Source organism: Toxorhynchites rutilus, chromosome 3 (assembly GCF_029784135.1).
Source record: "Toxorhynchites rutilus septentrionalis strain SRP chromosome 3, ASM2978413v1, whole genome shotgun sequence".
NCBI lineage: Eukaryota > Metazoa > Arthropoda > Insecta > Diptera > Culicidae > Toxorhynchites > Toxorhynchites rutilus.
Window position 1 is genome coordinate 98069337 of NC_073746.1, and position 27314 is coordinate 98096650.

General features: G+C 39.4%; 2 protein-coding genes across 2 annotated transcripts; one reads left to right on the forward strand and one right to left on the reverse strand.

Annotated features, from left to right (window-relative positions):
- Positions 1 to 1956: 1956 nt before the first annotated feature.
- Positions 1957 to 15968, forward strand: LOC129776982 (actin-binding protein IPP). Its single transcript, XM_055782988.1, has 6 exons — positions 1957 to 2107; positions 2295 to 3407; positions 13933 to 14786; positions 14850 to 14968; positions 15024 to 15084; positions 15157 to 15968. Exons 2-6 carry the CDS (start codon positions 3015 to 3017, stop codon positions 15545 to 15547), a joined length of 1818 nt encoding a protein of 605 aa, XP_055638963.1. The 5' UTR covers positions 1957 to 2107; positions 2295 to 3014; the 3' UTR covers positions 15548 to 15968.
- A 7528-nt stretch (positions 15969 to 23496) lies between these two features.
- Positions 23497 to 25933, reverse strand: LOC129776983 (nuclear distribution protein nudE homolog). The gene is made up of 2 exons (XM_055782989.1): positions 25731 to 25933; positions 23497 to 25645 (listed from the first exon to the last, which is right to left on the reverse strand). The coding sequence occupies exon 2, from the start codon at positions 25566 to 25568 to the stop codon at positions 24276 to 24278; it is 1293 nt and encodes a 430-aa protein (XP_055638964.1). The 5' UTR covers positions 25569 to 25645; positions 25731 to 25933; the 3' UTR covers positions 23497 to 24275.
- Between the last annotated feature and the right edge of the window lie 1381 nt (positions 25934 to 27314).

The following is a 27314-nucleotide window of genomic DNA, read 5'->3' on the forward strand; positions in this document are numbered from 1 at the left end:
AAATGCAAATCAGTAATGCAGAATAGGAGTAATACAGTTCAAGGTACTTGCCGGAAATTGTTGATTGGTGATAATCGTTGTAGCAAAGAACCAAGATCGAAAATTCCCGTTCTGGCATTTCTTCTCGACGAATGTTATTCCGAATTGCACGAATAAATGCGTTTTTTTTAACTTCGTATTTCAAATGTTTTAATTTCAAATGCGTTCTGTAGCGCAAAAAATTACCCAAATGTCGTGTGTCATGTTTTTCATGGCCTAGTCTTGATAGATCACATGACCAAGCTAAAGTGAGGCGAGGTTGAATGATATTATTGCTACGGTTTTCCATCGTGAAAGACATGTATTTGGTAGACGCAATCGACTACATTTGAATTTGAACCGAGCACTCTTGTTACGATCAATGAAATTGATCTGACTGATGACGTCGTATCAAATGGCCGCAGGTCAAAAATCTCTGGTCGGCAACGGTACTACCCTTTTCAACTTAACTATATGCAGACTGAGCTCAGTATATACATGTATACCGAGAAGACGAGAGTTTGTTTTGCGAAAGTATTAAACATTTGGGGAACTAACCAGTTTAGAATACTTAAGTTATCCCAAGGTAATATTCGCGTTTTTGTACGCAAACTTGACCTATCTTTCCGGGATTGTTCTCTAACATCCTAGCTAGTACATGTTACACTTCGTAAGGAAACTTATAGAACCTATAGTTGACTATAGTCAGGATTCCCGTTGACTATCCGTTTAGAAGTTTGCCGACTATTGATATTCGGACTCGAGCTCGTCGCAGTCGATTAAAACGTTGCACTAGCATTGATTCACCGTCTTGGTAGCATTGATTCTAAACCTAATCAACCTAATGCTTCGTATTTCAATCGGGTTTACAAGTCCGCTACCGCTGTATGTATTCTTCTGATTATGTACACGTCATCGGCGATGCAGATCAACTGACTTGACTTGTTGGAAATCGTGCCCACATTAGAATTCCCGCGATTCACAAGAACGATAGAGCAACTTCATCTCCTGATATCTCACGAGAAGAATTCCGGGCGACGATTTTTTTCCCAAAAGAGATGTGTTTGCTGCCTCTGCTTCAGTCAGTATCGCTCCCCGATCCGTCGAGTGGCTCGTTGCAACGTGGCTGGGCGTGCTGCATCTTCTCGCTCAAAAGCGCTCGTTACTAGTCGGCACACCATTCGTTTAATATACCTCGTCGTTGATACCCGGAAACGGTCTCTGCTGTGCGATGAATTTCTGCTTTCAGGATACTCCAACATTCTTTGAGGGAGCAACGTTTAGTTCATCTACCTCCCTTTCGGGTTCAGTTCCGTTCAGTTGTCGTAGGCGGTACCGTGATGAGCTCTGGCGTCTTATGTTATTGACGACTGATTGTTCAGAATGCAATTTGGTAACAACCAGGTAGTGGTCTGAATCGATATGTTCTGAGATTATCGATGATCGATGTATTCTCGTTTGCAGGATGATCTCGAGAAGTAACGTTTTAGAAAACAGTGATATCCACGGCTTACAGAGACAAGGCTAGCTACTCCGGATCAGTCATTTTTTAGTGACGTCATCTGAGTCGTTGAAGTAAACAATGTGTTCTTATTTTTTATTTTTCGTGCTTTGTGAGTTTGTGCGTTGATAATATAGTTGATTATATTTAACACCATGAATAATTTGATAAAACATTTATCCACAAAGAACATAATTCTCGGTTTTTCGGAAAGCGAAAGAATCTCTTTTTTGGCCCGATAATGTCATTTTCATAATTTATACACCCGCTCACAGCGCATTGAACAATTTTCGAATTTTCATTTCAGGAATATTTACGCGTAAGTCGGAAAACAAAATACAACTGGCGACTGTTTACACTGACAATTCGGATGACGTCATCAAAAAAAATTTTTACTCGCTAAAGAACTAGCCTTGTCTCTGGAAGCCGTGGTGATATCGATCAGTCGTTCTTCGAGAAATTTGCTTGCCTCGTAGCGTAGCGTTGTCGACATTATTCTCAGCTAAACGGCTGTCAGTGTACGACGCGGATAGCTAAAAATGGGCGAGGTACGGCAATGTTCATGCTTGCGCACCGAGATGCAGAGAGGTAATTGTTCAAATTTATATTACCAAATAAATGAAATCTTTTCTATATAAATAATAAAGTGCATCACGTTTATCGCGTGCTCTTTGACTAATATGATATGCGATTGCGATTTGATTAAATTTGATATACGTCCTAGCATGTGCCAATTTATATGATTTAATTTCCGCTGGACCGAATTCTATTGCAGGTCTTCCAACCCCAATTTGTGCAGAATGTTTTCCAGCGCGAAAACATTATCGACTTCTATCGACAATTGAGAACATCCAGAAAGTGATATCGACACATAAATACATTCAGCACGACCGCAAATACATATGGTGTCACTGTCACACCTGTATACATTTGCCCTATTTTATTGAAACGCTGTTCACAAAAACGGGAGCATAAATGAGGATGGGGCAATGTTTTGACAATTTGACAGCTGGCATGTTTACGTTGCATTGTTTTCGAGTGTACGAGAGAAGGATCGAATCGATGGGCTGTTTCATGGTACGAATGTATGAAGAGAGAAACCAATCAAATGATACAATTAAAAGCAGCAACAACAACGATATCATCATACACGAAAACTGATAACCATCTCAATCATCACCACAGCCAATACTTGAAACATCCTCTGAACATTTACGAGCAGTGCATTCAATTGTAGTTATCGCTATTTGCTGTCAGTGAGTTTAGATGTTCTGTGAAAGCCGTAGTGTCAGGGCGTAAACCCGATTAGAGACTGTTTTATTTTGCCTGTGAAAAACGCTTCTACTAAATTCAGTGTATTTTTTTTTCTTGAAATGAGCATCGTATAGCCATTTTAGTGGCTTCATATAAGTGTTATTCATGAGTGGATTCCAAAACTAGTTCCTTGTAAGGTTTTTCATCTGGTGAGACAAAGCAGACTTTCTTCTCCAGCGATATGCCACCATTGAATAATTACAATGGGAATGGTAATGCAAGTGATATCATATGTTCGCTCACGCAATCACAAATGGCAATTAACCAAGCAGCAGATCCGGCAGGAAAGCCCGTGTTTATCTGCTCTCAATACGCACAGAAGGTGCTGCTGAATCTCAATGCACTACGACAGAATGCGCGGTTCTGCGATGTCGAAATTGTGGTTGGCAATACAACGATCCAAGCCCACCGAGCAGTTCTGAGCGGTGCTTCCGCATATTTTGAAGCAATGTTCCGCCCAGAGCTTGGACTCAGCGAGGGAAAGCAAAAGTCCGTCACACTGCACTCCATGCGGGTCGACATACTGAAGCTGCTGATTGATTTCATTTATACAGGACAAGTGGAGATTAAACAGGTGAGTTTCATAACATTGATAATTTTAAATCTCTGGAGATTTACAGGCGATATATGGGAAGTAAACGGCATCCGTTAATGATACTGTTAGCCGAGATATAATGGAACAAAAAGTTTTGCTATCTCATAAATCGAAGTGTAAATTTTCACTTTTCAGCACTCAATGATGCGCAGCAAATTTATTCGCCGCCTGTGGTGGTTTTTGCTTCCTCGCGACTTTCTTCGTAAAAAGGGGTCAAAATAGTTAAGTTTTGGCGGATTTCGATCCCCAATTTTTCACTTAAATTTATAATAACGCTTATCAATTCATTATCAAGCCCGGTTCAGTTATGTTAGCGTGTATGAACAAATAAATGATTAACTTATGCTGACAATCAAGACAATCTGGGGTTTTAACTGTTCACTGGCATACAAAGTCTTATGTTTAGTGATAACACAATGCCTATCTATTACTTTGCAGTTTTAAACTATCATATATGATAAATAATTAGCAAGGGGGTCTTCGTAGCCACTTGGTTACGCGTTCGCTTACTAAGCGATCGGTCGTGAGTTCAAACTCAGGGCCCTCAATTGACCATCTTTGTGTTGTTCATAGAATAACTACGTCCACGCAAACATCATCAGCGATGGAGATCGATCCACGGTCGAAATTCGATCGATTCATCCATACAACTGCTCTGCTCTGCAAGAAACATCGGGCTGCTGATCTTTAAATAACCCAACAATGATCAATATCAACTGTCCGCTGTCCGGTCTGCTTGAACAATGGAAGAACAGAAAGAATACCCTTACGCCTAAATGGCTACTACAGTGTAATTTACCATAATGTAATGGAACAGAAAACTTAACGCCTAATTGGCTACTACTAACTACTGTGTAATTTACAGTTTATAGAAACATAAACATATGTACATGTACACGATTAAAAACCCGGCTCTGTTACAGCTGAAATGCTAATGAGCCCAATAAATAAATAAATGGGATAAAAAAAAATAATTAGCATGTGTCTAATGAAGAATCTCTATCTGATCATAAACATATAATGTTTAACTATGATTCTGGTGATCTTTTCAGTGAACAATTCAGAGACCCAAGAAAAACAAATTGGGAAAGTTATTATTCCAAACTTCAGGAGAAAATCTTGATATCAATGGAAAGTATTTCTTCCACTGAACAGTTTGAAATAGTTTCATCGGGATTTGAAACCTATATTAACTCTACCTATGAAGCAAATTGTCCACTGAAGCGGAAATATTCAAGAAAGAATGCAACCTGGTGGAACAAAAAACTTAGAAAGCTTAGAAAACTGTCTAGAAAACTCTCGAATAAATAGAAAATTATTCCTGATTGGACAGATTACTAAATCTGTCTAATAGAATATAACAAAGAAATCTGTGATCTAAGAGAAGGGATTGGAAGTTCACCAGTTTAGCAAGACTTCAGCCCTTTTAAAGGTGGACTTGGACTTGAACTTGGTAGTCTGAAAAAATAAAAAAGAGTTAAAGAAATGACCATTGCGGTCTGTACGAAATCAAGGGTTAAATGGACAGCGGATTCTTTGAAGCCCTTCAAATCTCCAGGACCTGATGGGAAAACCAGTGTTGTTACAAAAAGCAAGGATATCACTGTCCCTCTTCTGACGGAGATGTTTAGGGTTAGGATGATATATAGTGACATTCCTAGTAGTTGGCGAGAGATCCGTGTTATATTTATTCCCAATGCTGGTAAACGTGACAGAACGACTCCCGAAGCATATGCAAAAGACCATTCACCTCCATATCAAATCATTATATTTGAACAGAAATTTCTATTTGCTTACCAAGCAACACTCACATACAGCCTTTCTTACAGTACACCCATGTACGAGGTTTTTTACGCGGATTTTCGAATTAACGCGGTTTTTTGTACGAGGTACGTATCGCCCGCGTAAAAAAAACCTGGGTGTATAAGATTCCATCTCTTAGATTAAGAGGTGTACAATTGTAGCTTTCAAAACGAACCAAAAAATTAGGCGTTGGACTAATGGAGTATGCAATATCTAAAGCTTAGACTGCGCTCTGGACTTGTAGAAGTATATTCGGGAAAAAGTGGTGACCAAAATGATTCACTGGATTTACTCGGCAATAGTGAGACCAGATTATATGTTGCATGCTTCGTTAGTGTCAGCTCAGAAAAAGCTAGGTAAACAACGTCTGGTATGGTTTAAGGCACGCAAAATAAAAATAAAAACAAGTATGACAGCTCGAATTCAAAAAATAACAAATTACACAATAAATGCAAAGAAGTTGAAAACATCAATATTTAGTGTGGTCCCCTGAAGCTTCAATGGCCTGTTGAAGACTTTTGGGCATACTATCGACCAAGTTCGACCAAGGGTCGATTTCGTTCTGCGCCTCCTGGAGAGCCGTGAAATAAGTGTCATTAACCCTCCATAGGCGCATAGGTCTGTGAGACCAAGAAATCAATAATTCGTTCATTTCTCAGAAAACAACAACCCTACGACTTTGCGATTCTTTCTAGCTTCATTATTCGTTGTTTGTCAAGGGGACGTGTGTCACTTTCGGTTTAAGACACCGACACGAGTATAGGAGTAACTTTTTTTGGACAAGTCACTTTTTTCCTATTTTATAACATTGTTCAACGAAATGTATAAATTTATGTTAGTGGCATGGAATAATTATTAGGTTTCCATGCCACTAGAGAGTTTAAAGTCTCTATAATACAAAACCTAACCTGTTTTGTATTATAGAGACTTTAAACTTTTTCAGTTCATTCGTCTCTAGCCTTGAGAAAGGCCCTTGGGAAACTTTACTCTACTCCAGCACTACACCTCCACCCTCATTGCCTTGAGAAAGGCACTCGATCTCTCACCGTCCAGCCCGTCCAGCAACGATGTTGTCCAGTTGGTGTCCATGCAACGAATGTGGAATATTTATTGAATATAATGCATAAGGTCATTACCGGATTATTCTAACTTGATTTTAATCCTTTTTGTCTCCGGATTGATCCAATTTCATATATTATTCGTCATTAGATTCATACGTGCAAAAATAATATACAAATGTTTGACTTTCGTATAGTTATTCGCTAAAAACAATGGTCACACATATACACAATCGTGAAAGAATTGCACTTGTGGAAGAATTGTAAATTGTGAGTTTTAACCTTTTCGGTGGCTAACGGTTATTTTTTACAGTTAAAGTTTCAGGGATATTTTTTTATAATATGTGAGCCGAACAATATCGACAAGAAAATAAGTCGCAGGAAGTTCCTAGAAATTCTTTTATATCATTTTGTTGTGCTCCAGCACAAAAAAAAACAGGCATTTATTCTTAGTTTACCAAGAACACAGAGACAAAAGATATTAGAATTATGGAAACATGAAATTCCAGAACATTCTTCTTTTCGAAAAAAGACCCAAAATACGCTACAACTGTATGAAAAATATATGTTTGTCTCGAGCATGCAGTTATGATATGTTCTTATTCTTACACCAACGGAACCACAATCGATTAATACGTCTTTATGTTATTTTATAGCTCTTTATACTCTTATGAATTATATTCAATTGCTTACTTTCAATAAATAACAGAAAAAAGTCGAATTTCGTTATTTGTATCAGTATCACAAAATTACTCTGTTTTTAAGAGGCTGAATTAGATAGCTATTATAACTGAATGAAGAGGAAGAAAACATATTTTCTGGAGTTTGTTCATGTGACACCGTGCGCGAGTATACGAGTTATGATTTTGCACGCGAGTACAAGAGGGTTAGTGACACCATCTTTTTTCACTTTGTTGTCGAGAAGGATCCACTGGTTCCCAATCGGTTTGAGATCAGGACTTTGTGGTAGCCATTCAAGGGGTTTTATTTTGCGTGAACGGAAATATGCTTTGGCCTTCTTAGCAGTATGCTTCGGGTAGTTTTCCTGTTAATTCCTTCAAGTTGTCCTTAAGGATGTCATTGTAGACATCTGTTGTTATGATTCCTTAAAAACGAATTCCAACACCAGCCCGGGAAAAGCATATCCACACCATTACATTGCCTCCTCCGTGTTTGACTGTAGCCCGCAAATGACGTTCCTGCAATCCTTCATCATCCTTCGCCACACTCTTTCGCGCCGCTTCTTGTTGAAAAGCTCAAACTTCGATTCCTCAGTCCAAAGTACTTTTTCCAAAAGTTTTGGGTTTGTTAACATGTTTCCGGGCGAATTCCAAACGTTTCAGTTTATTTGTCTTGTTGATAAACGGAGGTTTTTTTTCTGGCCGACACCGCGAACAAGAGGTTTTCCTGAATGACTTTGATTGATTCTTTTGGAGATTTCTTAACTTCTCGGATGATTCGTCGATCCATCCGGCTATAGGTCTTCCGACGACGGCATCTTCCGGATCTTTCAGCAAGCGAACCGTAAGCTTTGTTCTTGTGCACAATTTCACGGACTGCTCTCCGGCTTATTCCGAAATTCTCTGCAATCTTCCACTGTAAAATCTGCTGTAAATGATCCTGAACAACAAGAATTCGGACTTGCATGCTGATTTTCTTTCCACCCATTTCGATTTGTGTGTTCGATTTCCCAAACTAAAAGGTCTGATTAAAGCAAAAAAGCGTGGATATTGGCGGAAATTCGTCAATGGTTTGTCAAGGGAGACAGCTATGAGCACTCTTTGGAATACGGCTAGGAGAATGCGTGGCTGGAACCATACAAATGAAAGTGAGGAATACTCTGACCGTTGGATTTTCAAATTTGTAAGAAAGGTTTGTCCCGATTCCGTTCCTGCACAAAACGTCGTACGCGACATTCCGCTCCAATGCGATTATGAGAATTTTTCGATGGTAGAATTCTCAATTGCCCTCCTCTCATGTAACAATTCAGCTCCGGGGTCGGACAAGATTAAATTCAACTTGTTGAAGAATCTTCCCGACTTGGCGAAACAGCGTTTGCTGAACTTGTTCAACAAGTTTCTGGAGCTGAATATTGTCCCGCATGATTGGAGACAAGTGAGAGTGATAGCCATACGAAAACCCAACAAGCCGGCTTGCGATCACAACTCGTATAGGCCGATTGCAATGTTATCCTGTATTCGTAAATTGTTAGAGAAAATGATTCTACTTCGTTTGGACAAGTGGGTTGAAGCGAACAATTTGCTGTCAAATACGCAGTTTGGCTTCCGCCGAGGTAAAGGGACGAACGATTGTCTCGCGCTGCTATCTTCTGAAATCCAAATCGCATTTGCTCGTAAAGAACAAATGGCTTCCGTTTTTCTCGATATCAAAGGGGCATTTGATTCAGTTTCCATGGAAATTCTCTCAGAGAAACTTCATAATCGTGGACTTTCGCCAATTCTGAATAATTTCCTGTACAATTTACTCTCAGAAAAGCACATGTTTTTCTATCATGGCAGCTTGAAATCTTCTCGATACAGTTTTATGGGCCTACCACAAGGCTCCTGCCTAAGCCCCCTCTTGTATAGTTTTTACGTCAATGATATGGATGATTGTCTAACTAGAAACTGCACGCTGAGACAATTTGCAGACGATGGAGTTATTTCCATCACCGGTACTAATCCCGCCGTTTTGCAAAAATCCTTGCAAGATACCCTGAACAACCTGTTCACGTGGGCCTTCAAGCTGGGTATCGAATTCTCTACGGAGAAAACCGAAATGGTCGTTTTTTCTAGGAAGCACGAACCCACCCAATTCCAGCTTCACCTATCCGGTAAAGCGATCAGGCACTCGATGTTTTTCAAATACCTGGGTGTATATTTTGATTCTAAGTGTACCTGGGGGAGACACATTGCGTATTTGAAACAGAAATGCCAGCAAAGAATCAATTTTCTCCAAACAATTACCGGAACATGGTGGGGTGCCCATCCAGGAGACCTCATTCAGTTGTACAAAACAACGATATTATCAGTGTTAGAATATGGCAGTTTTTGCTTCCGATCAGCTGCCAGGATTCATATTCTCAAGCTGGAGAGAATACAATATCGTTGCTTGCGTATAGCAATGGGGTGTTTGCATTCGACACATACGATGAGTCTCGAAGTCTTGGCAGGAGTACCCCCGCTTACTCTTCGATTCACAGAATTATCCTACAGATTTCTCATCCGTTGCAAGATCATGAATCCATTGGTGATTGATAACTTCGAAAATCTACTCCAACTGACTCCTCAGTCAAGTTTTATGTCTTTGTACCATGATTTCCTTACCCATGAAGTGCACCCTTCACCGGGCATCTCCAACCAAGTTTGCTTCCCATACTTTTGCAATTCCTCTGTCAATTTTGATCTGTCCATGCGACAAAAAATCCATGGAATCCCAGATCATCTACGCTCCGATTCTATTCCGCCGATATTTTCGGCAGAATATGGGAAAGTTAGATCTGATAAAATGTTCTTTACTGACGGTTCATTCATAAACGGGTCCACTGGCTTCGGCATCTTCAATGAAAATTCCAATGCCTCTTTCAAACTCAAAGATCCTTGTTCCGTGTATGTCGCTGAACTGGGTGCGATATACTACGCACTAGGGATCATTGAAACACTGCCTATCGACCATTATTTTATTTTTTCAGACAGTCTCAGCTCAATAGAGGCAATTCGTTCAATGAAAGTTGATAAACGCTCATCTTATTTCCTAACAAGAATAAGACATCTATTGAGTGTTTTGGTCGAAAAATTATTCAAGATTACCTTAGCATGGGTTCCCTCTCATTGCTCGATTCCGGGGAATGAGAAAGCGGACTCGCTAGCTAAGGTGGGCGCTTCAGAAGGCACACTTTTTGAAAGGCAAATTGCCTATAATGAATTTTTTCACATTCCTCGTCAGGACACACTCGTTAGTTGGCAGCGCATGTGGAGTGAAGATGAGTTCGGTCGCTGGTTACACACGATTATTCCTAAGGTTTCGACGAAAGCTTGGTTTAAGGGATTGAATGTAGGTCGTGATTTCATTCGCGTGATATCTCGGCTTATGTCCAATCACTACAACCTAAACGCGCATCTCTATCGCATTGGGCTCGCAGCAAACAATCTTTGTGATTGTGGCGATGGCTACCATGACATCGAGCATGTTGTCTGGTCGTGTATCCGGTTCCATGCTGCTCGCTCTCAGCTCTCTAGAGCACTGAGAGCAAAAGGCAGACAATCGGATATCCCCGTCCGGGATATCTTAGGTAGCCGTGATCCTGATCTTCTGCTTCATCTATACCTGTTCCTCAGAAACGCCAATGTCAACGTTTAATGATGTTTCCTTCGTTGTGTCCCTGTTTCATATCCCTCCTATCCGATCTATAAACTTTTACTTAGTCGCGGCAATACATACACACACTCTTTACAGATACACGGGCCAAAGGTTGTGCAGTCCACTGATCATTCAACAAGAGCCAAAGGTTGTATCGCTCATGACAACTCTACACGATCTGATGTTTGCGCCGGCTAGTGACCATTCTATCCTGGATTCCTCGAGTCGAGAAGACGCACCACGCTAGATATGGGGTACAGACTAGGGGGCGTTGCTGATTAATGGTCAGCTGCATCCCAAAAGGAAGTATCCCGTGTCGGGCACAGGTACAGAGCATTGGAGACAGCAACATCACAATTACGAAAACACTTGTAATACTAACCTCGAGCCAACCGCGAGTAATCGGTTACATATTACTAACATAGTTATAAGGCAAACATTGTCGAAATATTGAACTCCCGGCCCCGTCAGGTTGACGCCATATGAGCCTTAATAAAAATATATATTTTGGATAAAAAAAAAAAATTTCGATTTTGTTGAAGACTCTTTGTGTAGACAACAACAATCACTTTTAGGTGTCAACGAGGGGCTACCCAAAGGTTTTGAATGATTTTAATATTATTTTTTGGGGGTGTGCTTTTATTTTTGTCATCGCATATCTGCACACTTTAAAGAAGTCATGTAAGGAAGTAAAAAATAGAACAGAAAAGGTAAAACTTGTTAATTATTTGTGAAAGTAATAGTTAATGTATACTTCTATGAAATTACGGTAGTAGTTTTTGATGAAATAGTCCAGAAATTGAGAAAAAAAAATTGAAATAGCAAATTAGACTTTTTTATGCCTATCACTGTAAACCAACAGGAGATGGTATGACTGGACCAGGAATCGATATGTCAATGCAAATGGGACAGTGGCGTTCAGTTTTATAAGCAGAAATACATGAAAATTAGAAATACTAATCTAACATGCACAAATATTTGTTTGACTAGAGAATACAGCCTGTGTATTGACCGGACATTAATCGTATTGTTTTAAAAAAAAATCGGTAAACCATTTGTCAGGTATTTATCGTTTCTGTAATTTCGAAGCTTTAATCTGGTGTAATGTTCAGCTACCGTCTCAAATGTTCTGCCAATTATATCTACGTCATCAGCGAAGCAGATGAATTAACTGGATCTATTGAAAATCGTACACGCAAGTTAAACGCCGCTTGTCCCATATCACCCTCTAGCGCAAGAGAGATCAATACTTTGTCGAAGCCCCCTGGGGGTCTAGTATGAATCAAGACGGGTCTATGGTACTAGGTGAGGCCGTTTCGTCACTAAGTTGGTTAGGGGAGCGGTATATGAAAACAGCACGGAAGAAAGTAGAAGGGGAATTATTTGCTTGTAGCGTGAAAGAGACAGACTGATCACGAGCGACCTTCGGCAATAGCGTATTGTGTTTTGTTTACAAACAAAACACAGTAGACTTCCAAGATGGCTGACGAGTGGTTTTAGCATGTTGGCCCACCTTAGTATATACTTCCAGGCGCCTTGGTATGAATCAGATAATCCACCCGATATTTGCACACAGCACTGTATTTCATCCATCGTAGCCTTAACCCTTTCGCTACGAGCGTCGTCTATCGACGTCTATCGCACGACGACCCGTGTGTACGAGCGTCGTCTTTAGACGACATGAAAGTCATACTGCACATCGATCACACCAGCGCGATGTGCATACTTTCCGGCGCAATGCTCCGTACAGCGCTAGCACTCCGGCAGAGCACACTGCCGTATTGAAAGGGTTAATCAGACTTGTCAGCTTCATGGGGAAGCCGTTTTCATCCATGATTTTCCATAGCTCATTATTGTCATGCGTCATCATCATCATCATGCGGCTTTAAAGTCGAAGGATAGATGATGCGTTGGGACTCTGTACTCACGACATTTATGGAGGATCTGCTGCCATGTGAAGATATGGTCAATAGCAGACCGACCTTCGATGAAGCCAGTCTGGTAACCTCCCACGAATCTGTTCGTAAGTGGCGATAGACGACAGAAGATGATTTGGGAAAGCACTTTGTAGATGGCATTCAGGACGGTTATTTGCCTTTCTCAAGGATACGACAAATAACCACTCCTCCGATAGCTGTTCTGTTTCCCAAATTCTGACAATCAGTCTATGCAAACAATTAACCAACTTTTTCGGGCCTATTTGAGAAGTTCCGCTTCGATGCCATCTTTTCGAGTTGATTTGTTGTACTTAAGCTTAACCTATCGTTGGGGTAGTACTTCTTCATGATTTACTGCACCAACGTAATCGCTTCCATCGTTATCTTGGTCCTCTGCTTGTACGCCATTCAGGTGTTCATCGTTCACGTTCGCTCGTCAGGATACTCCTTCCTTATTCCGACACATTTCTGCTCGTGGCACGAAGCCTTTTCCGGATGCATTGAGGGTCCGGTAGAACTTTCGATTTCTGCCGAAGTCCATAAAAAAATGATAGATAGAACTCAGGACAGAAGAATAGCACTGCGTTATTGAAAATAATGGCTAAGAATTTTTTTTCTCCATACTCAAAAAACTGTAGAAATCGATAAAAAGACGGGACAAAGGTCGGAATAAAGGGTCGAAAATACGGTACTGTCCCGTTAAAAACGGTACGTTTGGTCAGCCTACATAGGATGTTTTCCCTTACGCTGTTTATTGCTGTTTTAATTATGCTCTAACAGTCCTCAAGAGAAGCTTTTTTTATTTGGTTCTCTTCTGGTAGTGTAGTTTCAAGCGAATGTGCGTAGTTTTCGGCAACAGCTGCTTGTTTTAGTCGCGTGAGATTGTCGCAGGGATCAGTACCAAATGTTGTTCACAACGGAGAGTTTTGGGCGCATTTCAACCATCATAAGGTAGTTGTTCGGATCGATGTTAGCACCTCGATTGGTACGTCAGTTATGTCCGAGAAATGCCAACCAAAATATGGTCGATCTGAGATTTTGTTTGATTTGGTGACCTCCAGGAGTATTGCCTATTGCTCATCCCACCACACCCTAGACGGTTTCCCTGAACCAGTGCAAGCCAGAAAATCGATCTATGAAGATAGAATTTCTGACCCGAATGAGAATCGAACCATAAGTCCCCATCTTGGCAAGTGCTTACCACTAGGCCATGGGGACCACAGGAGAAGAGAAGATACCTATTTATTATTATTCAAACAAATCAAAAATTATTTCGTATTTCAATTTCTGCCCAACATCAAAACATTCAGGTATAACAATTTACAAATTTTTATTATTCTCTTGCAGAGCAATGTTCAAGAGCTACTGGCTGCGGCTGATATGATACAGCTGCCTGAGGTCGTTGACGGTTGCTGTGAGTATCTCTGCCGTGAGCTACACTCATCCAATGCACTAGGAATATTACGGTTTGCCGAGGCGCACAACTGTCGCCAGCTGGCGGAAGCCGCCGCCACTTACGTGTACACGAACTTCCCCAAGGTGTCGCTTGAGGATGAGCTACTGGACATTCCCCACGTGATGCTTATGAAAGTGATTTCCTCCGAGTCGTTACGGGTAGATAGCGAGTATCAGGTTTTCAAGGCTGCCCTGCGGTGGATCAAGCATGACGTGGTCCCACGCAGACGGTATGTGTTCGAGATACTGTCGCACGTACGGCTGGCGTTGGTCCCGGTAGGTTTGATTGATCAAGCGATTACCGAGTGCCGGGATGTATCGCTTAAAATAGCGCTGCGATCGGTGCGAAAAGATTTGACTTCCAAACGGGGACAGTTGGTGCCGCTTCGTGTTTGTCCACGGGTTTGTGCCAAGAAGAGCATTTTCATAATAGGTGGATCTCGACGAGAACAATCGGCCGGCTGGACACCAGCAGATTGTATCTTCGAGAGTGTCATAAAATATGATATATTCCGACGAGAGTGGATTGAGTCTGCCCCAATGCAGATCGGACGAATATTGCCCGGAGTAGCTTCATTGGGAGGTAAAATTTTCGTCATTGGTGGCGAACGTGGAAGTCAAATTCTAGCCAACGGCGAAGTTTATGATACTCAGAATAATAACTGGGAGGCCATGGCTCCAATGATCGTACCCAGATGTGAGTTTGGGCTTTGTGCACTGGGCGGAACACTATACGCAATGGGCGGGTAAGTTAAATCTATCTATTTATTTCCTAGGAATTAAATGAAAATATTTTTTTCATTGCGCAGATGGATTGGCGAGGACATAGGAGGCTCCATCGAGTGTTATGATCCGATGAAAAATGCATGGAGAATGGTTGGAGATTTACCAGAACCGAGGTTTAGCATGGGCGTCGTGAGCTTCGAAGGTTGGCATGTTTCCAAAATGAAACGAATTCTTTAATTTTCATTTCTCTCTCGCAGGTCTAATATACATTGCGGGAGGTTGTACCACTTCGAGCCGGCACTTACCTGATTTGATAAGGTTGATAAGAATTGTGAATGATATTGCAAAATAATACCTCTGAACTGTTCAATTTTGTTCTGTTTATTTTAGCTACAATCCCGTTACCCACGAATGGTCTTCGCTGGCCCGGATGAATACCGCTCGTTGCCAAATGGGTGTCGCAATACTTGATCGACATCTGTATGTTGTTGGTGGGAATAGCAGCCAGCAGGAGGTGCTATGTACGGTTGAAAGATACTCATTTGATGATAACACGTGGACCATGGTAGCACCGATGTCGGTCAGTCGCGCCAGTCCTGCTGTGGCTGCTGCCGATGGTTTGCTCTACGTAGCCGGAGGTGACCAACCGTGTGAAATCAACTTCTACCGAGCACAGGTAACGATAGCGTCTTTTGAGTCCTACGATCCAATCACAGATCAGTGGAAACATTGTCCCGATTTACCTACCAGTCGATCCGAAGCTGGTGCCGTTGTAGTTTGAGAACATTTTGACGAACTTCTCTACATGTACTGCAAACAATCTGAGTTTTTATTTCAATTCCAATATATTATTTCCTAGTCTTTTTCTGTTATTTATTGAGGTTATTGCAACAGTATCATTGCACCCAGTTCATACGTTCACTATGCACCCATTTGGAATATTCTTTCTTGATTGCGGATTAGCAACATAACTAATGCTGATAAAAATATTTAACCAAAGAATTTCATGGTAGCAAACAACATGTGATTGAATGATATGAACACACTCTATTATTAAGTAAGAGTACATTTGAGAATCTTTATAATCCGTTGATCGTTGTGTATTTTTGTTGATGTGATGATTGGTTGTCGAATAATGTTTTTGTATACTCGTGACTCACCGTTGATGTAAAAATCTGAGCTGAAATAAATATTCATTCATTCCTAGATCGCGAACGGAGTACTGAGATTGCTTTGAGCTTAAAAAGAAAAAGGATCCCAATTTCCAGTGTTTGCCAATTGATCGTTTCATTGAATAAATCGCTTCCGTTCGTTCAAATATGATCTTACAGAAATCATTTCCCCACGTGCCATTCTTTTGCTTTTACGTGCTACAAATCACGACACAAAAGAGAACGAGACAACTCTGCTTCGGTTCGCACTTCATGAACACGATGCTAACAAATCAAAACCGTCATGTACGGCTTCGGTGCAGGAAGTTTATTTTCTTCTTTGCCTCTAACATATACATTAAGGTGGCAATGGATGTATGGAAAAAAAATCATCATCGAATTTCAAAAACCGACCATGTACAATTTGTTTATTGGCCTAAATGACCTGTGCAAAGTTTCAGCTCGATCGGACATGATTTAGGGGTGCCTCAAAGTCTCAAAGTTTTAATTTTTTTCAATTTTCCAAGGGGGGAGTAAAGGAAGTTTAGAAAATCGATTTTTTTTTCGATGCCAAATGACTTGAAAATGCATGAAACGTCGAGATCTGGTGTCATCTCGAAAAAAATTTTTGGCCGAAAATCGACTTTTTGGGACTAATAAAAATAATAATTATCGAATATGAAGAACAATTTGTTTATTGTCTCAAAAAAAAAAAGAACTGTGCAAAATTTCAGCTCAATCGGACATGATTTAGGGATGCCTCAAAACACTCAAAGTTTTGATTTTTTGGCCACTCAGGCTAAGTCCCAGAAAGTCGATTTTCGGCTAAAGATTTCATGCATTTTTAAGTTTGGCAATTTGGCATCGAAAAAAACCATTTTCCAAATTTCCTTTACCTCCCCCCTTTGAGAGCTTTGAGGCACCCCTAAATCATGTCCGATTGCTAAATCATGTCCGAAATATTGCACAGGTCATTTTTTTGGGCCAATAAGCAAATTGTACATGGTCGGTTTTTCAAATTCGATAATTATTTTTTTTTCCTTACTTTCATTGCCTCTCAGGCTTTGTCCCAAAAGATCGATTTCCCAAATATTTGATTTCGAGATAACACCAGATCTCGGCGTTTCATGCATTTTTAAGTCATTTGGCATCGAAAAAAAGTCGATTTTCCAAATTTCGTTTAACTCCTCCCTTGGAAGATTTTCGAGGATCAAAAAATCAAAACTTTGAGCGCTTTGAGGCACTTCCAAATCATGTCCGATTGAGCTGAAACTTTGCACAGGTCATTTTTTAGGCCAATGAACAAAATGTACATGGTCGGTTTTTGAAATTTGACATGACCATTTTCGCCTCTCCATGCATCATGAAACAGCAGGTAGAGACGTCGGTTAATCGTTCGATTAATTCAAATAATCGAATATCTGCAATTATAATCGAGTAATTTGGTATCGAATAATGGAAAATCAAAATATGAATACATCGAATAGTTATCACAGTAATCGCGATTAATGAAAAAGGAACCATTTTCAAAGTTAATACATTTTTAGGTCAAGAGTTAGGCTATGGTTTTTTTCCAACAGCGATCATCTAACATCGACAACCCGACAGACAACGTGATACAAAAAATCATGAAATGGTTAATTTATCAATATACTGAAATATCATTTCACTCAAAAACCATGATTCTACGCCTTGTTTATTTTACAATTATATTTAATGTTACTTTTAAAATTATAATATCGTAATCTTCTTTATTATGTAATGTCTGTTCATTATTATTACAAGAAAAAAATATTCGCTCGATTAATCGAATACCGAAACACAATTATTCGAATGAATCGAATATTTAAAAATGATCCGACGATTAATCGATAATCGAATAAACGAAAAATTTAGACATCTCTAACAGCAGGATCATATGGACTACGCAAAGCGAATGATTCATATTCAGCTAATATAGCAGATCCCGATTCATTAGTCTCAGAGAGTGCAAACTATATGATTATTTAGCTAGAAAGAGGCACTGAAAGGTGTATGACTTCTATTACCGAGGAGTCACCCAACACGCTCTGCGAAGCCGAATCGCTCTTTCGTTACTGTTGATATGTCAAATGGGGCGATGCTTGTTGCTGTACAACTGAATGTGGATAATGCATCAAGTATATGCTTAAAAGGTGAGACATAACAGTCGATATCGGTAAGGTTACTACTATAGCTTATGGTGCCACACATCCTCCCCATCCCAAAAATAAAGAAGAAGTGCTAAGTAGAACGTAAAATAACGAAATGATCATATGGCTAACCTTTCATCGGTTTCATATAGAATATTTCTCAAAAATTCTATTGCTATACCTATCGTTCGGTAATTTACTGTCAAAAAGAATCTGGTCATTCCGATAACATCCGTCTTGAGCCATTTTTACCTGCTGTAATTAAAAAAAATTTTGGCATAAAATCTTTCGCGAATGATTTCGCTTGCTATCAGTTTTCAAAAACGCGATTGATCAATGTGATTCTGCGCAATCATACCGATCCGCTATCGATCGAATCCTGCGCAGTTACTTCAAGTCGCTATCGCTAGAATCCTACGCGGTCATCCCGATCCACTATCGACAAAATCTTGCGTGGTCATACTGAACCGCTATTGCCAAATCCTACACGGCCATCCCTATCCGCTACCGACAAAATTTCACGCGGTCATTCCGAGCCGCTACAAACAAAACGATCTGCTGTCGATTTAGAAAAATGCAGTCACCTGCGTCATCCAGTCATCATCCCGGCCCGATGCCGAATGAGAAACAACAAATATATATCCTATGAAGATCTGCTGATGACAGTATATTGTGGATAAATTTAATATGTCTTAATAAAATATTTAACCACCTTTGGAATATACAAGCTTATTTATAAGGTTTGATTAATGAAATATCGAGTCAATTTCTGTTCTCCATACGGTTGTCCCTAGCCGTACTTGTCTGCGCGGTCGTCTCGATCCGCATATAATTTTACTTCCATTTTTACACAGCACGGTCGTCCCGATCTGCACTCTTATCATTATATTTTTTCTACGGTCGTCCCGAGCCGCAAATAATTTCTCTTCCATTTTTACACGGCACGGTCATCCCGATCCGCACTCTTAGCATTATTTTTTTTTCATACGGTCGTCCTGAACCGTACTTGTTCTGCACGGTCGTCCCGCACTGTTATTATTACCTTTTTTTTATAGGTCGTCCCAATCCGTACTTATTATTAATAATTTATCTATTTTTACCTCGCTATATTTAAAAAAAGTGGAACATATCGGTGATAATAATTAGTTCGTTTTCCTTTAGAGTAACGCTTATTATTATTATATGACATGTTATCTTGAGTTTTCAATGCCCCCATCGCTCTAGAGAACAATTTATGTCCAGAGATGCTAGGTTTAAAGGCATGTCTTCATTTTGAAGACATTTGACTTACTGTAAAGACATTTAATTTTGTGAAAACTGTTCAGTATGATAGCGTACGTGGGCTTTTAAGGGATCTTATTACCATGAAACTCCAATTATTGGTCGAAAATATCGCCAAAAAAGGGAGGGCTTTCGTCTCACTTGCTCGCTTGTGTCACTTGTTTACTTTTGTTATTAGTAATTAACGGAGACTTTTGTCCCGGGTCATTCACTTACTTTTTTCAAACCTTTCCAAGCAGAAAATCCACAAGCATACAGAATGAATTCAACAATAAAGCGACCCCTACTTCAAATTCCGCTCTGAACACATATTGCCTCTAGAAGACACTAGTTCATTTGCACCCGAGAGTTCGAATGATTGTGATATTGTATTTCCATTATTGGGCCCATACTATATAATAGATTAACTTATATCTTTCAAACGACCACTTCACAAATCGAAGATTTTCCGGTCACATACCGTTTCAATAAGTAGCTCTGTGGACATGGTCTGAGATACAACCAAAACTACAAAGCTGAAATGAACAAATTGAACTATCACAGTTCCATCTTTGTGTTAATCACAGTAAGTCAAAGTCAAAGATTTATCAAGCTAACTATCATTTCCAAACCCATAAAACAGTTCCGCAGTTGCGCAATACATTCTTTGCCATTCTGTGGTAGCCGTATGGTTACGTAACAAAGTTCCATTTTTATACTTAAATAAATTCACGGGCCCCTATATGCTTGAGCAGCTAGCTTCGATTCTGGGACAGAATGAGGTGTGTTTCCTGAGTCACGATGATAAAGCACGTGTTTTATTGGCTGGGTTTGACAGCAGCCAGTGAGCAAACACCGAAAGATGCATCTCGAACATTTCTAGATTTTTAATACTTTTTTAAATCAAGAATCTGTAGATACAGATTACAATTTTACAGGATTGTACAGATTTTTTAGAATATCGTTGCAGCAACGATGACAGGAAATATATCCAAGATTACGTAAAAAAATCATTGGTTAAAATCGGTTCACTAGAAAAACTTGCAGAACTCTCAGAACAGCTTACAAGGTTTTGGCTGTAAGGGTTCAACAAACCGGTTGCGGCTATTCAGGGCACAGTCCAATTAACACCAATTTATTTTTTGTTTGTTAAGTAATATATACCTAATAGAACTATGATATCAGATTAATCACAGTAATTTATTTTCTCGTTGAAAAAAATCGTGAAAATCAAATACTTTTTATGATGTTCATAGTGTACTACCCCCTTAACACGTTAAGTCCAGCGTCGGTCCCTAGGGGCGCGTAATACTGTTGAAAAGTTGACTTATTTTTGCATTTTATAGGGTTTTGTCTTTGTTACATTATGTGACGTTGTGTACTTTTCGCACATAGTTGCTTTTATCCGAATTTATTACTCAATAAAGTTATACTAAATAGAATGAAATTGTGAATAACTGGTAGCTAGTAAACTAAGCTATCATTCGATGCCAAAACCTTACCATATGGTTGCTTTCCAAAGCCAAGAAAAAATATCAAAATTGCTGCTCGATTTTTCGAACGCTTGGCCTGAAATGACCATACGGTTTTCATGGAGATACTTAATAAGAGTATTTCTAACACAATTGTTGGAAAATAAGACTTCTTCAATTGCTTCTACAAAACCTCGGAAACCTATCGATCCTTTTCACGACCAATTTCTCTCTCACTCTAGAGTTATTTTGAAAATTTCGATGCATTCCAAAACAATATCTAAAGTAATCAAAAGCTATTTTTATAACTTTTTGCGGGAAGAGAGCTTCTGTGAATTTAGGAGTGTGTTCGAATTTATTTGTGTAATTATGACGTTTTTAATTGAAAAGGCTTTCTCAGAATGTCAGGATGATTAATAAACCGTGAATGACTAATTGGTGTTTTTTTCCAATTGATCGATTAAATTACGTGTCTTGAAGTGTTATTTCGAAGGTGAAAATGACGTCAAAGTGTAGTGCAACTCAAGCCGGATGTGGAGAGAATATAAGAGTTGCGTTCTTCGGAGGAAAGATGAAGATAATTTGTTCCATTAATAAATCCACCCGATTCGGTTCGGATTTTCTGTTGCCGTTGGAAGTGTACTTTTGCTAAGAGATACTGAAAACCTACATGTATATAGAATAAGTTCAGTGTTTCAGTATCGCTTTATACAACGAGCAATCAACAGTACATGTTAATTCTGGGAGTTAGTTCGAAAATCTGCTTAAATTGGCTTTTTATTGCTTCGCGAAACGTTTGCGCCGCACACTCAGTGAAAGCATTCATTCATCGGTCCTTATCAGTGCAACAAGATGTTTGTATCAAAGAATTTCATTCTTGAATTTCTACAATCTTTGTTTCTCGTCGGTTATAGGACCCTATTTCAGAAAACGAGACTTTCTTAACTTTATAGATAGTGCTAAATATAGCTCGACAATGTTGTAGTCCCTGTTATTTGAGACAAATTGTTGAACAAAGTTTTTTTTCTATCTCTTGAAATAACCGATATAGCGCCTTATTTCTAAGTTGCGTTAGGGTCACCATGAAAAAAACTGTTGTATTAGTAAGTTCTAAAAGTCTTTCGAAGACAGTTTGTATGTAGAATTTGAAACTTTTATATTCAAATTCTGCATACAAACTGTGGCAAAAAACAGTTTTTTTCATGGTGACCCTAACGCAACTTAGAAAAAAGGCGCTATATCGGTTGTTTCGAGAGATAGAAAAAAAAATTGTTCTACAAAGATGTCTCAAATAACTGGGACTACAACATTGTCGAACTATATTTACCTCTATCTATAAAGATAAGAAAGTTATATTTTTTATTTCATCGACAATTTTGGTCACCCTATTTTTGATAACATAAAAATGAGCGCTCTATTATATGTAACAACTTTGTCGAAAATAGTTCTTGTATAGAGAATAACTTTCGAGCTCTAAATGCTAATTTCCACTTAAATGCACCTCCTGGACCATTGTGCAGTGATGTCAGATGTGAAGATATGTTTTTATTTTGAGAATAACAATTCAATTCAATTCTTTGTTTTAGAAAAGCTTTAAACTTTGCAGTTCATTCGTCTCTAGAGAATAACAACAAACATTTTCAAAATTGATTAATCGATGCTCTTTTCTCAGTACCAAAATACTAAAATCATGACAAAATTGAATAAGTTTCATATATCTTTTGGTTCCATTGATATTTTTTCTACCAGCAGATGATTTCATCATTCAGACGTTTTGTCTACAATAAAGAATAAAGTAGTCTAGTTTTTTTTTTACATTTATAGCAATAAACTTCGAAATATTTAGGTACGACGAATGAAACGCATCAATGTAAAATGTATATCAGTTGAAAAAAACAATAACCAATAATAAGACAATATCAAAAATGCACAAAATTGAATTTTGAATTATTCATTTTTGTTCAATATGATGTGAAGAGACTTTTCGTGCTGTGTTAATATATTCAAAATAGTCATCTGGCATCTCTGGATATGAGTTCAATGTTTAAATTTGATTGTGTCGTTTGGAAAAAGACCATTTGAAAATCTCTAAAATTTTGCAATCACTGAATTGAATTTGATTAATGCAGTCGAAAACATGCATTGTAATACTAGTTTAGCCGTGAGACAATTTTTGAAGATAAAGGCGGAACAGAAGACTACCGATGCTTTAAATCAACTAGGTGAAAAACACATCAAACAAACCAGACGACTCAACTGATTCATCGGCGAGCGCGGGCAAACGGTCGTCAAGCCAGACGAGCTACTAGTCTATTTTTAGTCGAGCTCGGCTTCTGGAATATAAAAACAAACGAGACGAGCGCTCGGCTGCTCGCCTCGTCTTCTGGAATAGGGCCTACAATTTTGTAGTCCTACGTTAACAATGCGTTAGTGTAACCATTCTTCTTTATTAATGTTTTGCTGCCCGCGACACCATAACTAACACGTGTGTGTGGCCCCTCTGAGAAAAGATTACTGGTCTAGATAGCATAAAGCATAAAACATCAACTACGGATTCAGTTGGATTAGATTTTCAAACATTCAGTACACTCATGTTTTCGAAGTCCGTAGGATATGTATGAGAATAAGAATATATAAGAATAATAAATATTGGCAAAATAAACTAACATAATATGGTAAGTTTGATGCCAATATATAATTTATTTCTTTTTTGTTATTCAGTAAGAATACACTGTCATAGTTTTCGGTCTGTTAATTTATAATTGTTGCCCAGATATTCATTTTTGACATACGTCCTCTATTATACATTGCTGAAGAATGTATACTACGCATTTATTATGACTTCTTATTGCCTTATCCATTTCATTTCCTCGATATATCAGTTCAATGTCTGTTGAAATAGCTCTCTTTGGAGGGATAGGATATGAAGCGAAATTTCTAGAGTGCTATTATTTTGATATTAATTAACAGCGGCGGGTGCCCGTTCAGTTCATGTTACAGTTCGTTTATTTATTGGGGGAGCCAGTTTATGAATGTGTTTTAAGTATACATTCAGATAGGTGTGAATTATAAACATTACATGGTTCAATAACTTTACCAATGATTACAATTACAATTTATTATTAATTAAAGTTTCTCGAAAAATATAGATGAAGGCGGCGGTGTTGTCTTAAAATAGAGCTTTTGATTTAGCGAATGTGAATTAAGGGCACTGTTTCAAGTATCAGAACGACCAATCTAAATAGATGCTTTGAATTCGATCAACGCTTCAAACTATTTTCCCTAAATAAATTTTATCCTTTATTTTGTTTCTTCAACTTTGCCCCACGTTCCCCTACACATATGTACAAGCACACATTATGGAAACTTACTTTTAAAAACTAATCATTAAATTAAATAATTTAATTAAAAATACAAATTATACGCATATGAGTAAAGGATTGAGAGATTTTAACTTATTTGCTTGTTCGCAGCTCCGCTTTAGCCTGTATCTGCTGCTGAGAAGTTTGCGTCCCAATCGTGGAGAGGCCAGGTTGGTAAGAGTGCAACTGGACGTTACAACAACTGTCTCCACTGCCAATGGAATTGAGCGACATATTGCTATCGGCAGGTGCTTCAGCTCCGACCAAACCACTCACAGAGGAAAGATGATGCTGGGAATGGTGGTTTTGGAACTGATGGTTCAGGTGACTGTGACTATTCCTGTGGCTTCCGCTGCTCGCAAGGTTTGCTCGAGAAGACGGTTTGCGTATCTTCCAGGCTTTCAGTTTCGCCTCCATGTTGTCCAGGCGCCGGAGTAGGTCTGCGACGATGCTGAGAGTAGATACTCTATCGCTCGGGGCCATTGGAGCATTTAAAGGGCTGGGAATGAGAGCCAGAGAAGTATTGATATTTCCGTTCCGTTCCATTATCAACTTTTGTTGGAGAGCATTTTCGTCTGCTTGAGGCATTACAGTTTCTATGGATCCAATTGTAGATTCCAAGTCAAGTTTGATCACTGATTTCGTAATAGCCGCTATTGTAGTGTCTGTCTTCTTATTATTGATGTTATTGTTGATATTCTCCAGCTTTGTGGCACTGAGACATATGTTTGCAATGGCATTTGAGCCGGGTGTTGCAGATCTGGATTCATTAGCGAGATCTTGAGTCTTGTCTTCCATTACAGTGTCTTCTGTTTCGTGCTCCACACCATCCTCTTCGCCTTTAGGAATATTCCTTACCTTCAACTCCTGTTTCAAATCCCTTGCCTCGTCCATAAGTCGTTGCAGCTTGATCTGCATTCGTTCTTTTTCGTCTACCTCTAGTTCCAGCAGAGCATTTTTCTCATAAGCCTGGTTCAACATGGATTCGAACTCGGCCACACTCTCACTTGCCACCCGATTTGCCCGTTCCAAATCGTCGTTTTTCTGCTCCAGCTCACGGATGTAAACCTTGAACTTCTCATTCTCCTTCGTCAGGTGTTTGTAGTCGGCGTCAATCTTGTTCGATTCATTTTCACTGTTCACTACTTTACGCTTAAATGACTCACACTCCACTCGCAGTGTACTTACGAGCTGATTCAAATCGCGGATTTTCTTCTCCTGCTGTTCAATTGTCATCTCCAGTTCCGCCTCCAGCTGTCGCGATTCTTCGGTGAAGTCATCGAATTCCCTTTGAACGTCATTCCTCTCCTGGGAGAGCTTCAAACATCGCTCTTTCCAATATAAACATTCCTCCTCCACGCTAGTGAAAAGTTTTTCCTGGTCCATTTCAGGGAAAAAATACAAGACAACTCAGCTTGTCTATCTCTGAGGTGCTCACCAGCTTGTTTCGATTTTCTCGAAGTCTATCGCAGGAGAAAAACATTATCATTGTGTAATTCCATTGGCTACGTTGTAGATATGCAGAGTGGAATATGAAAACAAACTCACCCTCTTGAAGGATCGCTTCCGACCGATCACAGATCACTCGGGATATGGAAACAATTGTCGCCTAGGCTGCGTGAACGGGGTTCTTTTCGACAGAAAAAGTAATTATGTGTACATTTTTCTTGATTTTTTTTCGTTCGTAACACGAAGAGAGCTGCTAAACATATAACGTAAATAGGAAAAAGTGGACTGACATGACAGTTGTATACAGAAATGCAGGTTTTAGCAGTGGGACCACCAGAAAATGGACCACGATGAAGAAGATATATAGAAGGTGGGATAATTTTCTCAGTAAGTGGTTGAGGGGCACAAAGCAGGAGAGCGATTGCTGATCGCAATCGTCTGAAAAACTGTATTCTTTCGATAGCATCAGATGTGATGTCCAGGAAATATACGGTGACTCGAACTCGAAGTCGTACTCTACCATGCAGATTTTTCTTCCACTACGTTTGAAGATCGAAAACAAGCTTTCGAAACATTCTATTTAGATTGTTGCTTCAGTAACAAATCGAAACGCTTTCCGTAATTTTAATATCTTTTCGATGATAATGTAATGTTCCCTAAAAAAATATTCGCAGTACTCAAGGTGTCGACTACCCTGAAAAACCTTGAAAATTAGGGATTATCAGGGAATTCAAGAAGTGTCAGGGAAAATCAGGAAATATCAGGGAATATATATCGCTGAGGCGAGATTTTTGGTCACTATAAACGGAATGCTCTCCTAGATCTACTTAATCGTCGTTTCGAGTTCTGCCTCGTTCCCTAAATTTTTATTTTTCAGACATTTCTTGATTCCCCACCATAGATGCTCAATAGTCTTCAAATCCGGTGAATGCGGAGGTGTTTTGAGTTGATTGGGACATTAAAGAGAAGGCACTCCCGTACGATGAGATCAGTTTGCTTCAGGTCATAATCCTGTTAAAATTAGTAATCACGAAAGAGACCCAATTTCTGCACGGGGCTTTGAAGGTTACGATTCAGGATGTTCAATGAAGCCATCTTGTCCATCGCCGAATCGATAAACTCTATGGTTCCAGTTCCAGAATCCGCCATCGTACCACACATCATCTGGCTGCCGCCGCCGGGTTTTACTGTGGGTGCTGAATGCTGAATCTGGAGCACCGATCCTGGTTTCCTTCACACCATCTGTCCTCCATCCGATTCAAAGAGATTGGTTTTCATCTCATCCGTATAAAGGACCTTGTTCCAAAATTCTTTAGGTCTATTAACAGATGCCTTAGCAAACTGTAGTCGTTTTTTCATATTCCCCTTTGGAATGAAAGACTTTTCACGGCTAACACGACCCCTCAGATTGTTCCTGTATGCTACTCTCCGGATAGTGTCTGTGCTGACAGGCCTTCCAATGGTGCCGGCTACTTCGGTAGTCAATTTAGGAAAGTTTGTTTTATGGTTCTTTCGAAATGTTCGCACAATTAAGTGCGATTCACATACAACATCCACCTCACGTTCACGTCCCGTCGCGTCACGTAAAGTCAATTATTCTACCATGCAATTCTTATGAAAACATTCACATACACCGACAACGTAACGATCCGTCAGCATACATTCAACGAAAACGACCGGCAG